This window comes from Ciconia boyciana, chromosome 4, assembly GCF_034638445.1.
Source record: "Ciconia boyciana chromosome 4, ASM3463844v1, whole genome shotgun sequence".
Lineage (NCBI taxonomy): Eukaryota > Metazoa > Chordata > Aves > Ciconiiformes > Ciconiidae > Ciconia > Ciconia boyciana.
The window spans coordinates 58,756,228-58,776,046 of NC_132937.1; the positions used below are offsets into that span (position 1 = coordinate 58,756,228).

The 19,819-nt window shown below is 39.4% G+C and overlaps 1 protein-coding gene across 2 annotated transcripts in view; it reads right to left on the reverse strand.

The window, feature by feature from the left end:
* The window catches only part of GNAQ (G protein subunit alpha q), a 137,512-nt gene that overhangs the window by 89,368 nt on the left and 28,325 nt on the right, over positions 1–19,819 (reverse strand). For both annotated transcript variants that reach the window (XM_072859149.1, XM_072859148.1), the window contains one exon: positions 2,565–2,749. In XM_072859149.1, the coding sequence (XP_072715250.1) occupies positions 2,565–2,749 (185 nt within the window). The remainder of the gene's footprint in view (positions 1–2,564; positions 2,750–19,819) is intronic.

The following is a 19,819-nucleotide window of genomic DNA, read 5'->3' on the forward strand; positions in this document are numbered from 1 at the left end:
ACTTAAAACTTGCCTCTTGCTACATTGATTATATCAAAATAATCCAACCTAAATGTTGTTGTGATGTTGTACACCACACAAAGATCACAACTGCCTACTTAACTAACATTTTGATACAACAGCACTTCAAATTCCAGCAGCATTCAGAGAGTCGAAACGCTCCAATTTTAATAATTCCCAGTTAAAGGTAAGAAAATTGGTACAGTAAGAGAAAAGCATTTGTACTGTAGCCCCAAAGTCTATTGCAGAACATGAAGAACTTGACAAAAAAAGGGTCACCTTTCTTTTGGCCCAACCACATCAATATTTTTATTTAGGCCCAACCACATCAATACCAGCTTGAGCTGCAGTTTTCTAAACTATTGTACAAAACAGCTACTGTGCTAAAAATATGTTATTACTCAAACTTCGAGATATTCCTCTCCAGAGATAGGACTTCCTGATAGGAGATTCAAATTAATAGGAAGTGCCCTTCCTGTGTTTTCTAGACTGCTAGGCTAATGAGTTTGTTTTCAAAGGCCTTTAAAAAAAAGGAGCAGATTAACCAATTGATTGGTGTTTACTGCTTAAAGGGAAATTACTTCATATACAAAGTGTAGATGTAGTAGGCAGGAATCTTCTCTACTCTGGGATGATACTGTAGCAAGTTTGGTTTCCCCTGTATTTCTGATGGAGTTTGTACAGGACTTGCCTTGAGACTCTGTCAGCTGGTGACTTCTATTTTACTCTTCATGTAGCCCTCTTAGAAACTGATGGGAATGCTTGCGAAGGAGCTGAGCACAAAGACAGACTCCCACTTTCAGGAAAGTTATTTTTATATAGAGAAAGTGAACAGCTCTGGCCATGTGTATACAGCTATGCCAAACCTAACCGACTCATGCCAGCTATATAAAAACACTATATAAATTCAGCACTCTTAACTTAAACAAAAACTACAGAACATATACTCCATAGTATAATACAAGGAAAAAAAAATTCCTGATTTATGATTAGGACTTCCAGATACTGTGGCAAAGTGACAATCAATACCAATTTTGAAGAAAAAAAAATGACTGCACTTTACAATCAACTAACTTTTCAGGTCAGTATGCTGTATGCTTTGCGCACAGCAAAAACATGGGAGCCAAAAGCCTGAAATACACATACAAATAAGGTTTTCTTTTTAATACTAATTACACACTTGATTTTGATTCCTGAGGGATGAGGGGAAACTAGACAGCTCCAGCACGCAGAGTAGGAAGTTCAACAATCTCTTTTACCAGTTAGACAAGTTTTTTTTAACTTTTTCATGTACACAAAAAACACCACCCACCATTAAAGAAGGTTAACAATATGGATTTTGACAGACAGGACCCTCCTGACTTCCCACTGCATAAACCCAGGCTCCTGCAAGACTCTGGTTATTGCAACATTACGTCACCAAAGTGATGACCATCTACAATGACTTTGGCAGATGCAAATGGAGAAACAAAGCTTCTTTAACCTGGTAATAAGCTTTATCTTTCCTACTTAAGACTTCCATCTTAACACAAGTTTATTTCATCCTGTCTTCCCCAGTTAACAGCAGCTTACTTCTTTATCGTAAATGTCCCTGTTCTTTGATAGTTTCTGATATTTAAAAAAATATTAGAATAAAAGAACTTTTGGGTAATTCATCAGAGAAAGTATTGTTTTCATCCAGGATTACTAAATTATCATTAATTACTCTTTCACAAGATTGAAAGAAAGGTGAGCCCTCCACTTGTGACAGATCTTAAACTCTCTGCCTGACAAAGTTGCTGATAATGGCTCAACAGTAAAAATCAGGACAAGTTCTCAGGAACTGTTATCAAAGAAAGTCGTACCACTCCTGTGACAAGAAGTGGGAGATATAGACATGTAACCCTGTGCATTACCATGTATTCAAGTAAACATTAAGCATTTCACTCTCCTTCATGGAATGCTTAAATTATTTTACTTATTTTTCTTTTAAAATGTAAATATTAAAAAAAAAATTGGAAAGAAGTCAGGCTAGTCAGAGATGAACCTTCCAAACATTTCAAATGTATTTTGTCCCTTTAAATTTCAGTAACAGAATGAATCTCAAAAGAATCCAACTGTTTTAAGGTCTTGCATTGAAAATTTTATTTCACAATATGTTCACACACAAACAGGTATCCTCACCTATATTTCTAATAATTTGATTTTTTTCCACATGTAATGTTAATGGCAAACCTTAAGCAGTAAGGTTCTGCTACAGATCAGAAGAATAACTTAACTATGCTCTGGCCAGAGCATGGCCTGGGAGGAAAAGACAAGTCAAACAGCAGCCTGCTATTAAACCTCTGCCCTGTGACAAACCCCCCAGGCAACTTGTTAAGGGCAGTTCTCTTGTTAAAAGCAGCACCTTTGTGTTGTCAAAGCAGCAAAAAAACGCAAAGAACTAAAGGCAGGACTGGAAGATGCCCTTTTCTTCTGAACTTTGAATACAATTTGTGTGACATAATTTTTTTTGAGACATTCAGTATATTTCCTAAAATAAAAAGAGGAAAAGCTTCAGCTACAGAAATAAACAAAAATCTCACCTTGTTATGTTCATATTTGTATGGGATTTTGAGGGTATCCATGGCTCTGATCATGGCCTGCATTGCTGTAAATATATTCTGGTACACCAGTTTTGTAAAGCCCCTTTTGTCTTCATCAGAGTAACCTGATCCATGAATGATTCTCATCTGCTTGATAAACGTGCTTTTGCCACTTTCTCCTGTGCCTGGAAGACAAATAAGAAGGATATGCTTTAGCCACTGGACACAAACATGACTTTTTTTGCACAATACTGACAGCTTGTTTAGTGCAGGGCTGAACAGTATCAAGTGGTGCCTGCAAGGTAACTGCAAGGACCAGTTCAGTGTCAAAGAGCAGCATCAGTAGCAACTGATGCTACCACTGAATTAAAACCTGCGTTTTGATTTAACAACTGAACTAATGAGTAAAACAAAACTCGAAAATATACATAGAATATATGACTGCATATTTTTAAATCTTCCATTCTTGAAGATATAATTGTACAAAACATCTAACTTCAGGTAATTACTATGAGACATTTTATCACAAAAATTCAGGAAGTAAGGAAAAAAAATTATCCTCCTCAGCCAACTTTCAGGACATTATGGTAGGCAGTGTACAACCACTAGATACGCTTGTGTTTTGGTTTGGGTTTTTTTGTTGGTTTGTTTTGTTTTTTAAAAAAAAAGCAAGTAAGGTAAAAATTACAGCCCTGCAAACTTTAACCTCAGAAACACGTGGTATCAGTGTTAATTAAAATTTGGTTCATATTCATTAATGGGAAGTTATTCATTCCTTCCTTCCTCTAAATTTCTCCACGTCTTTGTACTTCATACTACAAGTAGTTTGTTATGAACATTTCTGACTATTTGTCAATTAAAAGTTAAGATACGCTTGTTGGAAATGTCACACAGGATACATCACACACCCTTTTTCCTTTGCTCCAATTCAGTGAGCTCATCCTCTGTGACTAGAAGAGCTTATCTATATTATTCTTGTGTTTGCTTAAAAGGAGGAGCTGAAATTTAGGATGAGCAGTTGCACAGCCACACAAACCCTGCATTCACCCAGCTACTAAGCCCTGCAGGAAACAAAACACATGCACCAGGGTGCATTGCTCAGCACTGTGCTTTTCAGTCTTTCAGCCTGGGCTTTATTTTAATCATTTCTGTAACGCTTTCATGCCTCATACCATAATACTCATGTCCCAGGACAAAGGCAGCCTTATGCCCCTTAACATAATATCTTAGGTGTCTTGTCAGAGAATTGTTTCACAGCAGTGCAGTGCAAGGTTAAAGGAGCAACCCTTAAGCGTTTCTGAGATAGCACCGACTGCAAAAAACTAAGCTGGAAGCCTCTAAAAGCTTTTGCCTTTACCACAAACATCATTTTGAAGCCTTCAGTCCCATTTCTGCACGCATGAAACAAACTTGTAACACAAGCCTTCCTTACACACACATTCCCAGAAAATCAAGCACGATGTTACATACTGACCAATTTTACTTTATCTGAGGAGAAAGTGGTTATTATTGTAACAAAGAAGAACACGGTCTGAAGCTGAAAAGTGAGACTAAGCCTGCTTCCACCCTCAGCCTTCATGGGGATCCTCAGCCTGCACTGTGGTCAGGAGCGCAGCACTATGTGCGCAGGCCACCTCTGCAGGGCACTGCCTAGCCACCAGGCAGGACTTGCCCCACACAACCCAGCAAATTCATGCTAACCAGGCACAGGTCTTTGCGGAAAGGGGGATGTAGTACAGGCCATACTGGGTCAATGGTATCTGCCTCTCAGTTCATCAGAATCAGAGGTGAGATCTTTACACTTCTGCAATCTACCAGCAGGGAGAAAATATTACTTTCCTTCAGACTGTACAGAATTACAAACCTAGATGATACAGAACTATTACATAGTAAAAAATACTTTACGCTACCCTTAAGACCACCACAGTTTTTCTCTTTTTCTGAAACCTATGAAACAGAGTCATGTTCTTATACATAAAGTAAAATAAAGTGCCATACCACACATCTTTTTTAGTCATTTTGTAATACTATCCGGCTTTTCTGAAAGATATGTCACACATTTAGTACAAAAATCTGTTCAACATGAACCTATGAAACACAGAATCATTATGAGATGCCTTTTTGACATGATTAACTCTTTTACTAAAGATTCTGCTTTAAGTAACGCATAAGAAAATAATTTCCACCAAACGCCCCTGAATCAGTGGAATACAAAGGGACTTCCAATTCTGGCCCTCACACTTTCCCACACGGGAATCCAGATTCCTTCAAAATCCCCAAATGCAAATTTAGCATAGAGATAGGAAGAACGTGCTTGTATTATCTACTCTGTTTTAAAACCTGAAGCTTCTAATCCTTTTAATTCTTTATTAGAGGCATAGGTAGCAATCAATATCAGACATGATAATCACACACAAGAAAACATGGTGGTAAAGCTATCTGCATCATGTTAGAGAAGACAGTATTTCATATTATTTACACCTTGAAAGTGAGTCTACAAAAAAAACAATATGTAGGAAAACAAAGTTAAAACCCAAAGAAGAATCTAAAATTGAAGTCTGCATCTTATTCAGCTTTGTGATTCTGTTATTGGGTGTCCCTGTACCAAGACTTCGTCAGCCAAAGACCAGTAACAAATTACACTTGGAGATCTAAAGACATATAGATACACAACATACACACACTCTACATGCATTTTAATATGTTTTTCATACACATATGTACATGGAAAAATATATGTTGTATATACTTTTTCCATAGACATATGTATATGAAAAAAATATATTGTATACACATATAAAATACATATAACTACCCATACATGTATGAAAATGGTATATCTCTCTCTCTTTTTGAAGGCCATCTCAAAGTTTCTTCAAGTCTGTCCCTCCCCAGGTCAATGCTTAAAACTACTTTCTTGTGCCTGCCCACAGACTAATTTTCTGGGTAAGCCAGTGGCCATGATGAGAACATTTCTAATCCTCCTTAACTGCATGGAGTGTCACATGCACACAGGCAAAGTGTGAAAAGTATCGTGGTGAAAAAGGAAATCATAGACAATTTCCAGCACAGAATGCATGAAAATAGGATAAAAGAATATGAATGAGAGATAATAATAAAATTTACAGAATTGCCCCAAAATTACTAAGAAGTTCAAATGTTCGTTTTCAGCACAATATACAGAAGCTCACAAAAACTTCACATTGATAGTTCCTCTTAGATTGTTATGATCAAGGGCAGAAAGTAAATATTTTTATATTGTTGCTAACAAGAAAAGCATGCAAATAAAATTTCAGGGATGGCTTTTTTTTAAAAAAAAAAAAAAAACAGTGTCATCAGATCTTTCTGTAAAAAGAAGTCCTGTTTATATGAAAACTGCATAATAGTGATAGAACACCACTTACAAGCATGTCAATAGAGGTTTGCTTAGATGTTTCTCCCCAAACTAAAATAATTGGAAAGAAAACAAGCAATGTTATTTATTATCAGAGAAACAGGAAAATATTTGGCATAATGAATTACCAGGGTTAGCTAAGCAAAGCTGCAATCATCACAGCATTATTCCTGGTGGGGAGTGGGATTTTAAACTATCACTGTTACAGCACTGAGTCAAACCTAGTTTTGGTTACTTTTATATATTTCTTGGCTTTTAAAATCCCATGACTGGCACTGTAAGAAGATCAAGACGTTGACTGATACAACACCAACCGTGCTTTCTACAGCCTCATCCATTACAGAGCAAGTTAAGAAATACAAGTGGGCAATATGTGCCTAAAATCTTACCTATCACCATAATAAGCAAAACCTACACGGGGTAAGAGGCTCAACAGGACTCTTGAGTGGGCCTGTTTCACCTGGTGAAAAGAAGAAAACTTGACAGTGGGGTAAAAAAAAAAAAATCTACATGTCCTGAGAGGATCTGAATGCCTTACAGCTTCTGCTAACTGCTGCTTCTACCACCATCATCCCAGGAATACCTCTAGCTCATATAAGGAGAGAGAAAAGGTGAAATGGCAACAGAGCAGATCAGCAGAATGGACCGAGGTGGGCTAAAACTATACTAAGATCAATTTTCTGCTGGTTGCCATTGCACATTTGAATTTGTCAAGACTTGGATCAATTCTCTGGAGCCAGATGAGTAATACCTTCTCAGCTCTCAGAAGACAGTTGAAGGCCACACAACATACCTGAATCTCAATAATAATAGTAATAATACCACCACTCTCCCTCCTCATCTTTTAAAAACAGTGACTTTCAAAAAAACCCCATAATCCTAATATAACCCTTGGGTGGTACTTTGAAGAGAAATCAATGATGTGACTGGGAAAAAAAAACCAAAAACTTCCTGATTCAAGCACACAGTATGGTTGGTCATTTGACTTTTTAAAAATTTATTTCCAGATAAAAAAACAACCGAACTGAAGAATTAAAAGAGGTAACTAACTGTCTTCTAAAAGCAGTACAGAAAATGTCTCAAATAGTGATGAATTCCCATTTGAGCATGGCATAGAGGATTATCAAAACTTGTAAGTAAGAGTTTAGCATCTTACAACCTGGCAAATCTCTGAAGACCTCCCCAGATTTTTTTTTCTTCAAATGGTAATACCAACAAATATTACTGCATCATCAATTCTACAATCAGAGATCTGAAAGTCCCTCCAGCAGTACCATCTCCAAAAGCAGAACCAGGAAGAAAGTCAGGTTGCTTAAATGCAGCAGTAATCCTTTACGCGCGTGCTTGCACACACATACATATCATGCACAATTTATTGTATTTTTACTATGACTCCTCGTGCACACCCTGAAAAAATGAAACTACAAAATGTTGAAACACAACATTCTTTGCTCTGTGAAACCTATGGAAAAAACTTAAAACATGGCTAATTTTAAACAGGTGACAATGCAGCTACTGGCTTCAAAACTCATGTGGTGGCTGGCAAGGAAGACATAGGAGACTAATTTAAAAATAGTTCAAGACTAGAAGCCTAGGCTGACAAACTATTCTTTCACATGGGTGTGCAATGCATACCTTTATTTGTTTTCGCATTTCTCTGCATTATAACTTAAATAAATATGAAGTATAATTTGAGTGACCAAATGCAAGGCTGTTTTTAAACTAAAACAACACAGATGCCATTCTCTAAGCAAAATCCACACTGGCATCTGTTAAGAAAAGAAATCCTGCTAAACTACACCTGACTCTCTTGGCCTGTGACAAGGCAAGAAAAAAAAAGGCTATATTTTATTGTTTGAAATTTCATATTTAAGTTAGATAGAAAAGCACATTCTTAATATGTAAGGAAAAAAACAGCCCAAACCATTGAAATCCACTACCCTGTTAGTCACCATCCACATACATTTACTAAGAACCATTAAATCAACAGTGTGTACATTTGCAGGAGACCGGCTTGTAGCGTAGGACTCAGTGGCAGAAAGAAGCCCAGAGGTACCTGGAAAGTGAAGATTCATGGGTCAGAGTGGAGTCAACATCCTGCGCAAACTGGGCACAGCCTGATACTTCTATCTGCTGACCATTTTTCTACTTGCAGTATTACTGTACCTACATTGTTTCAGCAAACATTTACCCAGAAAAAGCAGTCCATTGTGCACTGCCTACAGATTTAATGAAAAGTGCAGAAATCAACCTCATCAGGTATTAAGTAGTAGAGTAACTCCTATGAGGAGTAAGAGCTAAAACAGTAATAGAAAGGTGACACACGAGAAGAAAAATATTTGATTTCAACTATAAAGTTATATTTCACTTGGAAGAGAGTTTTATGTCCTCTCTGCTACTACTAATTCAGCTACAGAGAAAACAAAAAATGTGGTTTCTTTTGTTGCTGTTCCAGCGGTGGAATGCAGCAGGATCACATTTCTGCTGAAACTGAGTATGGCCCTATATGAAAACATAAAAACCGTGCAGAATTCAGGCCTTGAACTGGCCTGGCTTTGTAGGTGCCAAAATACCCAAAACGTATTACAGAACGCATGAGATCATGCCGGGAGCTGAAGCAAAGGAGCCAGTCTGTCCTACCACTTGGAACAGCAGCATTCAGACTCACCGTTGAAGGACACCGGTGAGACGGATTTTGGTCTGGTAGAGTCTGCAGCAAAACTCCCTGAGGTGGCGATGAAGCTCCCCAGCTCACCCCATAACACCTCCGTGCAAGTTCTGGAGCAGAACTAGAGTATCTCTTCTCCATCAAAAGACAAAGGCGAGGCTAGTGAAACAAGCAGGCTCCTAAACAAACAGCTCTGTCCATCTGACATGGTCGAGAACCTACGCAGACAGGTTCCTCATCCTGATGCCTTACGAATGGATCCTTACCTCTACAGCCTTGGCCACCACCTCTGTCAACAGTGGCCATAACTAGAGCTGTCCATCAGCTTCAAGCTGGTACAGCTATCTCCTAGCACTCCTTTCTAACTGAGGACTGCTACTACTCTATGCAACTTTTTCTCCATTGCTTAAAAAATATTATCTTCATGACATATTGTATCTCTGTATCATACCTCTTGAAAGATACTTAAGTACCAAACTATACCTCCAACCATTTTATACCGTTATAGATTAATTTTTTGAATTGACCATTTTCATCTTGGTCATAAAAACTGAGGTATAACACCAAAGAATTTAAATAACAACTCATCCAGAGATATGAGTAGAATTTCTATGAGGAAATATTATGAGCCCTGATAATGAATATAGTAGGCATATTTGTATTTTCCATTAAATAAACAGTAGTACTGTAGTATCTTCCTTCTGTGATTATCAAACTCCTTAATTAACATTAATAGATTACACCTCACAAGAATCACTTGATGTTAGGAAACATTTTCAATGGTGTTTCAGTTAGAATAATGGAAAAGAATGTGGAACAGGAAAGCATCTGAATTTTCAAGTAAGGCAACGAAACAAGTCAGAAAACGAGCCAAGGTCTCCTGACATCTGTTCCTACACCAGGAGCACACGGTTTTGTATCTACATTAAAAACTGAATGGAATAACTACAAAAAGCTAAGTTAGGAGAGAACTCAAGTGATAGTCTTTGAGATTTCACAAAGCACAGGTTTAAATTAAGAGTCATTAATAAAAAACCTGGGAGAGTGTACATACTGTTCTATTGCCAACTGTTTGCTCCACTGACAGAATCTCTTTAAATTCAAATCACTACATAATCATCTTCTTAACTATTTTGTTCACAATCCACATCTGCATATTCCACTTGTTTTCAAAAAAGGAAGCATATAATCATTTTGCCATTCACTAAATTACCTCCTCTGTATCATTTTAGTAATTTATAAACATTTAGTTAAGATGACTATCAATATTCTATGAAAGAAAACAAAATATCATTTCATGAATGACTCATGTAAAAACAAAAAAGAGCCTGGCAAGATAAGTAACGATTCCTTCCAAAGAAAAGACGGGTAGAATTTTATGAGTATAGCTCAGGAACTGGAGAATTACATCGAATAAGCAACGTGAACCCTCTACATCAATCTAGAGTGAATTGTTTTAAGAATAGTCTTGAATGTCTTAAATGTTTATGAAAAACTAAGCAAATGTTATCCATTACAAAATATTATTAAAGCTGTTGCATCTTTTCCTTACCTAAACTAGACTACAAAAACTGTATCAACCATCTTTACCTAAGAATGATTTTTTTCCCCTCTCATTGATTATTATATGCATAAATATCATATTGTACTAATGAACATCTCCACAGCAGAGTATGGGAGCTAAATTCTCCCCTTAAAAATGGGAAGGAAAACCTCCCATTATGTAGACAGTTAGTCTGAATGCTTTCTAAAGCAGAGGAATCCTCTTACAAATTTAATCTGGTTGTGTTTGAGCAGATAATCATCTTCGCTTGTCACTCTAGTGCAGCCACTAAACTCAAAAGAAATAAAACTGATACTCATCCTCATTGTACCAGTGACACAATTAAAACAGTCCAAGTGACTACTACAATAAAGCCTAAATAAGGCACTGAATTGCTGACAGTTGGGAAGATAGAATTAAAATGTAAAATTCATCTGATATTCTGCAGCTTCTTAAATGAATATTAATTCAAGCTTTTTAATGAAACAGAACCTCTCAAAACTCCTTTACAAGAAATCTAGTTACTCAAATATAGCTTTGTGCCAGATAATCAAAACCACACTGTACTGCTATGCAGCCAGGCACAACCCATTACTGTAAGTCAGCATCCTCCTCTCTCCACCTTCAATTCTGGAAAAAAAAACCAACAAAACAACAAAAAAACCCTAAAACCCCAAGCAAAAAAACCCACCACCAAAACAAAAAAAACCCCCACAAACGACCCACCATCCTCCCAAAGAAACCTACTCAGCAAAGCAGAAGAATGAACCTCCTTATCTTTTCAAGCTATAATCAGATAACGTTCACAATTCTAGAGCTATCTTCTTATGGTTTGGGTATAATACAGAGGCAAGAAAGCGAGAGAAGAGACAAAGTGGTTGCCTTCACAGAGGAAAAGTAACCCCTCAAGATTTCACAGAGCTTTGTAAATGGGTTCAGAAGAGGACAGGACCCCACCCTGTGTGACCTTCTCCTCCCTCCTCTTGAAAGGATCCCTCTGAAAAACTAGGGACTCCCTGAAGAGAAATCACTCTTTACTGTCTGTGCTTAGCTTTCCATTTTATATGGTTTGGAGCAACTTCATCAAATTCTGCCTGAAAAGCTCATCCATACAGAAAAAGTGCCACAAATGAAGTTTCACCCTCAAAAATATTTTCTTTATGCTACTCACAACTCCACCTGACAGCAAATTGCTGAAAATCAGTCTGTTGCATGCTCTTCTCCCATGGAAAAAGTACAAACAAAACCAGAAGCAAACACCAGCGCTAGTGAAAGAGTACAGTACAAATTCTTACCTTCCTTGCATAGAGGAAAGGCCAAATCTGTCCTCAGAAACTTGTGCATAATTAATTCCAAAAGAGTTTTTATACTTACATCTGAGGGCAGAATATAGTGTTGGAAAGCTGACTCGCATAAGTAGGCACAAACGTGTCAGACTTGATCTGTTCCCAAAGTTGCTTGGTTTTCACCCGAGTGACAAGCCTGATATAAAAATCCAGGTAGATAAACCAATATCCTCTTCACCCAACCTTTTATTTTCTCTTATGATTTTAACATATATCTTCTTTGAGGAGATCCGCCTAGTGGACAAGGGAAAGGCTGTGGACGTTGTCTATCTAGACTTCAGTAAAGCCTTTGACACGGTTTCCCACAGCATTCTCCTGGAGAAACTGGCTGCTCATGGCTTGGACAGGTATACTCTTCGCTGGGTAAAGAACTGGCTGGATGGCTGAGCCCAAAGAGCGGTGGTGAATGGAGTTTACTCCAGTTGGTCACAAGTGGTGTTCCCCAGGGCTCTGTGTTGGGGCCAGTTCTGGTTAATATCTTTATCAATGATCTGGATGAAGGGATTGAGTGCACCCTCAGTAAGTTTGCAGATGAAACCGAGTTGTGTGGGAGTGTTGATCTGCTTGAGGGTAGGAAGGCTCTGCAGAGGGATCTGGACAGGCTGGATCAATGGGCCGAGGTCAATTGTATGAGGTTCAACCAGGCTAAGTGCAAGGTCCTGCACTTGGGCCACAACAACCCCATGCAATGCTACAGGCTTGGGGAAGAGTGGCTGGAAAGACGGTCAGCAGAGGAGGACCTGGGGATGCTGGTTGACAGCCGGCTGAATATGAGCCAGCAGTGTGCCCAGGTGGCCAAGAAAGCCAATGGCATCCTGGCTTGTATCAGAAATAGTGTGGCCAGCAGGACTAGGGAAGTGATCGTGCCCCTGTACTCAGCACTGGTGAGGCCGCACGTCGAACACTGTGTTCAGTTTTGGGCCCCCCACTACAAGAGAGACATTGAGGTGCTGGAGCGTGTCCAGAGAAGGGCAATGAAGCTGGTGAAGGGTCTGGAGCACAAGTCTGATGAGGAGCAGCTGAGGGAACTGGGGTTGTTCAGCCTGGAGAAAAGGAGGCTGAGGGGAGACCTTGTCGCTCTCTACAACTACCTGAAAGGAGGCTGTAGAGGTTACCTCTTCTCCCAGGTAACAAGTGATAGGACGAGAGGAAATGGCCTCAACTTGTGCCAGGGGAGGTTTAGACTGGATATTAGGAAATTTTACTTCACTGAAAGGGGTTGATGTTTCAGAAGGCCTTGAATACTTCATATGAGGAAGTTCATTGTTTAAATTCCTTTCAAGTCTCTTTCAGTTTCTGCTGCTTAGAGGGACTACGAACAGACAGACACAATTCCTATTCCTAGCAACTCTGAGAGGCACCATTTCAGGGACAGTATAATCCACTTTTCTTTGATTAATAAAAAGCAAGGACAAATACTGTTAGCATTCAAAATTGTAATATTTTTCCTTTCTTTTTACCATGGGAGGAATAAAATACCTTTACTACTTTAAGAAATACCTACTTCTTTAGGAAAAAAGTGATCTTCATGTCTAAGATACAGCAATAGTTTTTTGTTGGTCCCCCCACCACCACCATGGGCTAACATTCTTCTACTCAAATGAAATTGCGATCATTGTAATTGGAAAAGGAGAATCTGGATCTCTTGAGATTTTCTATTATCAAACATAACTATCATGTACAAGAACATAACTACAAAACATATTTATCATGCACACAATGCCATATATTTCACATGTTCTGCTTTCATGAGGTGTAGTTAGAATTTTTGTGATCTATTTTCTAATTTATGTTTTAAAGCAGTACTGTAATACCCGGAGAGTATAACTGATGTGCATTTCTGTCCATCAGAATTGCCGATAAAAAACAGTAAGATATGCATCTTGATTTTTGATTATGATTATGAAATTGATTGGTTGATTATGAAATTTGTTGATTTTTAACAATATGTTAACAACAACTAAGTGCAAAGGCATGAAAACACACTTTCCAAAGGGTTTTTTTAAAAATAATATTTAGCCTATTTTATGTTTGTGAGGTCTATTTTGAGAACCTGACATAAACTTTTGACCTACCACTCATACAAAAGGGCTCCATCCAGGAGCTAAAAGAATACAGTAGAGCATTTTGTTTCACAGAATGTGAAAATACTTCAAAATTAATTGTTTTGCTATACCAAAGCTAGTATAAATATATCTTTACTGAAAACAAAAGTCATAGAAATAGTAGCACTTCTGTTATGATGCAATGTTTATGTCAAGCAGCATTTCTGATATTACTAAATATCACTATCTCACATTAAAGACTAAGAACAGCAAGTGCTTCTTAGCGTTTTGGTACATTTTTTTCTTAAAAAACAGTTGGCCACTGCTTCCAGAAAAGATATTCATTCAAATTCTGTACTTTAGCCTAGATATCATGGAGCACTCCTTCCGGGGCAAAAAAACCAAACGAACAAACAAAAAACCCCTTTGGTTTTCAACCTTCTTGTATGTCCTTCTTTCATACTAAAGAAAGAAAATTTTCATACGGATTTAGATGATTAAAAAAATAAAAAAGAAAAGTAGATTGTGCTGTTTCTTCTAACAGACGAAGAGTTAAGAATATTTTTTTCCACCAAGCTATTTGAGGTCTCACTGTGTTAGGTTATGTACTCCTGAGGAAGACACTTAAGCCGTCCCCTTGGCCTCTTCTGCTTGTGCTTTTTTGTTGTTCATGCTTCGGAGCGCTCTACGTCGTCTGTACTAATAAGATAACATGACAGCTGTTTCTGAACATGTAATTAGACAAGAGTCAACTTCCTAGTATCATTATCAAACTCAGAAACATAAAGGAACTATATATCAAATGTCAGTATGTAGATACCTGTCGGACAGCTTCCCTTGTCCATTCACTCCCAGCCAGCACTAGACCCGAGATAGAAGGATGCTTTCAAGCCCCAAATATACCCCTAGCACTAAAACCATAAAGTAATTTTTGCTTCAGTCCAACTACAAACAAATAAGCCCAAACAAAGTGTAGGGTCTTGCAAGCAGAGCCCTGCACTGACTGCAGTGAGGAATCTCCTGGGGTAATGCATGATTTTTAAAATAATATACTTTACAACATGAATTACAAATTGTGTATCTTCCCTGGTTTCGAAAGCAAACCCATCTTGAGAGCACAATAAAGGCAATACTGTCTTAATGGTGTAAGCCAAACATGAAGTCTTACAGTAAATATTTTCATCTCATATTTAACCCTTTTCCCTCAGGCCAGTGTGAAGGGGATGCCTCCACACTCCTCCTCCTTCCCCAGGGAGACTGAAGAGGTGGTGGTAATCCAAACCCACACCCACCCGGTTCCAGGCCCACCCATACCCACTCCTTGAATGAGCTTCCATCTTGCTCCCACACACCACCACCATGGCTACTCTGTCTGGGGCTGGTCTCCATGTCATTACAGCTGACCACGGCATTAAACTTAGGGGGAGTGGGACGTGGAGGTGGTTTAGGCATTTTATAAGGAACAAAGAGGAAACATCCTACCAGAAAACAGAACAGGGCAGGGAGCTTCAGCAGACGTAACTGCCGCTGGGGGAGCAAAAAGGAGGTGAGTTGGGGGGTGGGAGGGCAAGGACAACGCAGATACCACTTTTGAATCAGCAGCCATGAGAAGGCCTGGGAAGTGCTTTCTCCTTCCCCCACAGAGGCAGGGCTCCTCCCGCCCGGCCTTCGCCCCGTGGCCACGCAGGGCTGCGCACAGCCCAGGGCTCTTCCTCCTGACAGCCGCCTTCAACGTCCAAGTTTCTCAGAGGATATTAAGCAACACTGAGAGAAGCTCTGTCCCCGAAAGACCTGTCCCTTGTCCCAGCAAGCAGTGTTCCTTCATCCCTTCTCCCCCAGGACACACACAGAGCCCAGCACAGCTGACAGCCCATGATAAGGAGCTCTGGCACGGCAGCAATACCATAAAAACACGTTACTCCATTTTTATTTTCATCCCTCAAATAATCTGAGAGGTTCAACTGTTGGATTTGTGTTCCCCTTGTTCCTACATTTACAGTGTCGCTCACAGCTTTATGTGCTTCTCAGCACGCACGCACATGGGCACGGGTGTGCGCACACACACACATGCGTGCGCACACACAGCGAAACCCAGGCTGGCTCCAAGGCCGAGAGCGTTATAAATCCACCCCGAGGGAAGCACAGTTCCAGATATTGTGGCACACTTCCTGCAGCTTATGGCAGATCGTCCTTAACTTGAGAGTGCTTTTTAACTGCTACTTCCCCTGGAGAGAGTCACTAGCTATTTATTTTTTGCCGTCCTCTTGCAATTTATGTCTTCTCAGCCATGGCAAGGAGCTGTACACTAATTAAGCAGCTCCTCCAAAATTAAGCTAGCCCCTCTGCACACCTTTTCCCCCTACAAGGAGAGGGGACAAGGGCCGGCCAGCTTGTTAGCTGGACAGGAGCGACACAACTGCTATGTTACCGTATCTCGGGAAAGACAGCCCACGTCTAATTTCAAGCATTTCAAATCTAACAAGATTTGAATAATATTAATAAAAGAAAGATTGAACAAGTTCATGTTTTAATCATGTTCCTTGCTTATTTTAATGTAAATATACCTATGTGCATACTTTCATGTGCATGCACACACACACAGTGTGATGAAGACTCTATAGACACAAATATACCAATGGCACTCTGAGTTTAAGAAATCAGGTCAAGGGTAGTATTACCAAAGAACAACTTTATAATTAAAAAAAGTATAATTAGATTCTCAAAAAAAAAAATCCCTGGTTTTTATTAAGGAAAAAAAATAGAAAGTAAATTGAATAGCTAAGTTCTGAGAGGACATCCTTGCGAGCCTTATACACTACACCATATAGGTATTTTCATGCTAAGTACATGACTACAGAAATGCAACGTTCTTTTCAGATGCATTTGCTCATTAAAATAATGAAAAGTTGAAAAACTTTAAGCTTGGGGGAAGTGAAAGAGGAAAGCTACTACTGGGTCACTAAGAACACGATATGAGAAGATACCAGGGACAAGCGGGCAGATTTTACTGCTCAAAGCATCCAGTCACATCATCTCGCATTTGCATTTCTAACAGCACAGTATACTAGCAGGCCATGCCACTTAAAGCATCGCTTTCCTACAGCTGAAGAGAATAACATTTTAATGTTCTGCTTCTCCAGCAGAGAAGAAGCCAGGAGGCAGCGCGGCCAGCACGCACGGCTCGTGGCCCTTCAAGGCGGACCAGCTGGAGCCCAGCTGCAACGCCACTGACCTGCTCAGCTGAGCTACTTCAGCAGCCCGACAGAAAACAGCTTCCAGCCGCGTCTCAGACAAGTCAAAACTCACGGCTCCAGGGCTCCTGCGTTCTCTTCAAGAGAAATTGCTGATCCTCTTTATAATTACTTTGTTATAGGCTGAAGGTACATATTTACTTAGACCTGATTATGTAACCTTGTATATACCAGATTATTACCTCCTCTGAAAGTTTTGAGAATTTTTTTGCATTTTTATTTGTTTTACACACGCGCACGAAGTGTCAACCAAGAATGGCTAGATGAATAAATAACTGCTTTCCATTTATAAAGGTAATTAAAAAAAAGTAAGATAGTATCAATCAGAATACAATGGAAATTGTGGATAAGCAATGTGCCTTGCTGCCTCTCAGAAGAAGTATCCCTTTGCTGGATACTTTTACAGTATTAGAAGAAATCTTAAGAAATGCATGAACTAGATGCATTTTGAGTTACAGCTACTGTTTTACTCAAACAACATCAACTCTAGCCAATAACCTGTACTACCGAGGTGCAGCTATGTACCTTAGAAAAAGCCACCTCCTTTATCTCCTAGAGTCACTTCATAGCTCTGACCTCTCTTGAAATGACATGTGGCTTCCTGTTTAATGAAAGTCCACATGCTGTTCATTGGCATACAAGTAAGCTATTGGCATTATAAATCCTGGTTTACTCCACATCTGAGAGAAAGTTCTAAATTCACTGAAGTCCCTGGGTAATTAAGTTTTCTATGGTGCTGGGTTTTTGTTTTATGGGTATTCACATAACTCTGCTTTTCACTAGTTATACTTGGCATCTAGTTTCACAGAGATTACATTGAATATATTTCTAGCCATTTTCAGTGCTATGGAGCAAGATACTCAAGAACATGCTTATGCCAAGAATCTGTTCCTATTCTGATTTTGTACACCAAAATATATACAAATTTAACTGTCAGGGCAAAGAACCATAACACAGTTGCAGCTCACACAGGGATGGCGGGACAGTGGGGGGACACTTCTAGTTTCTGTTAGCCTTTTTTTTTCTTTCTAGAGGAAACTTTTACTTCCAGGAAGTAAACATTTATTTTACACGTCATTCTTCTGCACAATAGCCAAATGAAAAGTGTTCCAGTCCAAATTTTTAGTTTATGGTTTAGGCTCTTAAAATGTTATCCACACAAGTCAACATTCTTTATAAATTTTTTGTATTATAATTTCAGTTCAGCTAAAAAAAACCCCAACCGAACAACCAAGCGCACATCCAGCTGTCAGCACAACCCACAGAGTTAACCATCCAAAGCTAAATAAGGATTTACTTCCAACAACCACAATGGCACGATGCTGAAAGGTGATTATATTTGGCACCTCTGTATTTACTTCTACTTTTGCATTGCTCTTTTTATACCCTTGCAGTAAAAACTCAGTAACAAACTAAAAAACCAGCTTATTTAGAGTTACACCAGGCCTGCAACTGTAAGGAGGCCCCTGTGTGTGAACAGGCAGAGGGAACACCTGATCTGAAATTCCATCAATTTTCACATTAAAAATTAAAAGTTTTTTTTAATAAACTGTAGTCTCTAATTCCCTTTTATATAGGATTGGACTGTCTGAAAATGTATCATGAAAAACTCTGGGAAATGCAACAGAAGTTATTAAAAATATTTTCTTCATTCTCAGGCTTGCTCTAGGAGGAAGGAAGGAAGAAAGAAAGAAATTACAGATAATGGCTTACAATGATTAAAACCAGCCTAGATCTTTTAGATGTATAAAAAAACCAGCGTAACACCACTATTGCCCTAAAGGCCTTCAATCTTGTATAATAAAAGTTCATTTTATGGAAAGCACAAATGTTGAAAAAGCTAACATTTTTCAGCACAAGGAGAAATATTGAGTAAAACACTGTTTCCTCTACTAACTTCACAATTTCTGACCAACAGACCCCTCCGTATGGCTTTTGATATCATTCTGCAGAATTTGCAAAATCACCACCAAAGACAGAGGTGTCACCACCAGTGACTGTGCATACCCTTCAGACAGGGCTTCTTCTCATGAACCCACCAGCAGCTGTCCAACCTCTCCCTGCAGGTCTCTGCACCATGCAAACCAGGAGAGGAGAACTGCGTGTGGAAGAAACTACCTCCGCCTCTGGCATCACGATGCACGCTGCCAGCCAGCTCCCCCCAGCACAGGCACAGCTTGGCCCTTGGCTAGGGCATACGAGGAAGGAGCCCCTCTTCCACTCACAGACCAGAAGCAGGCAAGACAGTTCCCTATGAAGCTCACGGCGCAGAATTTATTTCTGGAGCATTCTAAGCTCTCCCCAGCCTTCAAGCATAAGCAACATGGAGCCATTTTTCTGCTATCACACTGGTAAGCGAGAGATGACTGAAAAACGATTACGATGCCACTCTCAGCAGCAGCGGCCAACCCTATTCCATGCTTCACAACGTTTTTGTTTTCAAGAGGGATGGGAAGCAGAAGATGACACAATAGCCCGGTAGTTCTGAACTATCCTCCGTTTTCTTCTGGTCGGCTGCCAGTTTTTGGGACACTCTGGTGACCCCAGCTGTCTCATCGGTCATAGAAGAAATGGAAGAAAGAGCCCAGCTGCTCCAACACTATAGTCCTACAGACCCGAACGCTGCTGGAAGCCTTTGTGCATTAGTAAAAAATTAACCACTGCACCCTCCCAGGTAAGTAAACAGAAGCTGCTGAACCATGCATGCATGTCCAGTATAATCAACACCTCACGCTAATTAGCAGCTACCCCCTCAAAAATGTTTGCCATAAAGAAGCTGCAGTTCATTTTCTCTTTGAACATGATCTACAAAAACGTGTAAGCATTCTGACATTTATGGCCAGAGGACAGAGGTTGGTCCTCGAATGCCTGGCGCGTGAGAACAGTCCCATAAAAGACAACTGAAGTGTTTTGGGGACAGTCTTCAATTTGTTGCTGTTCAGGAAAAGTGTTACCTAGTAAACAACAGTAGGTTTGTCAGCTCTGGTAAAGCAACTTACTTGACCAAA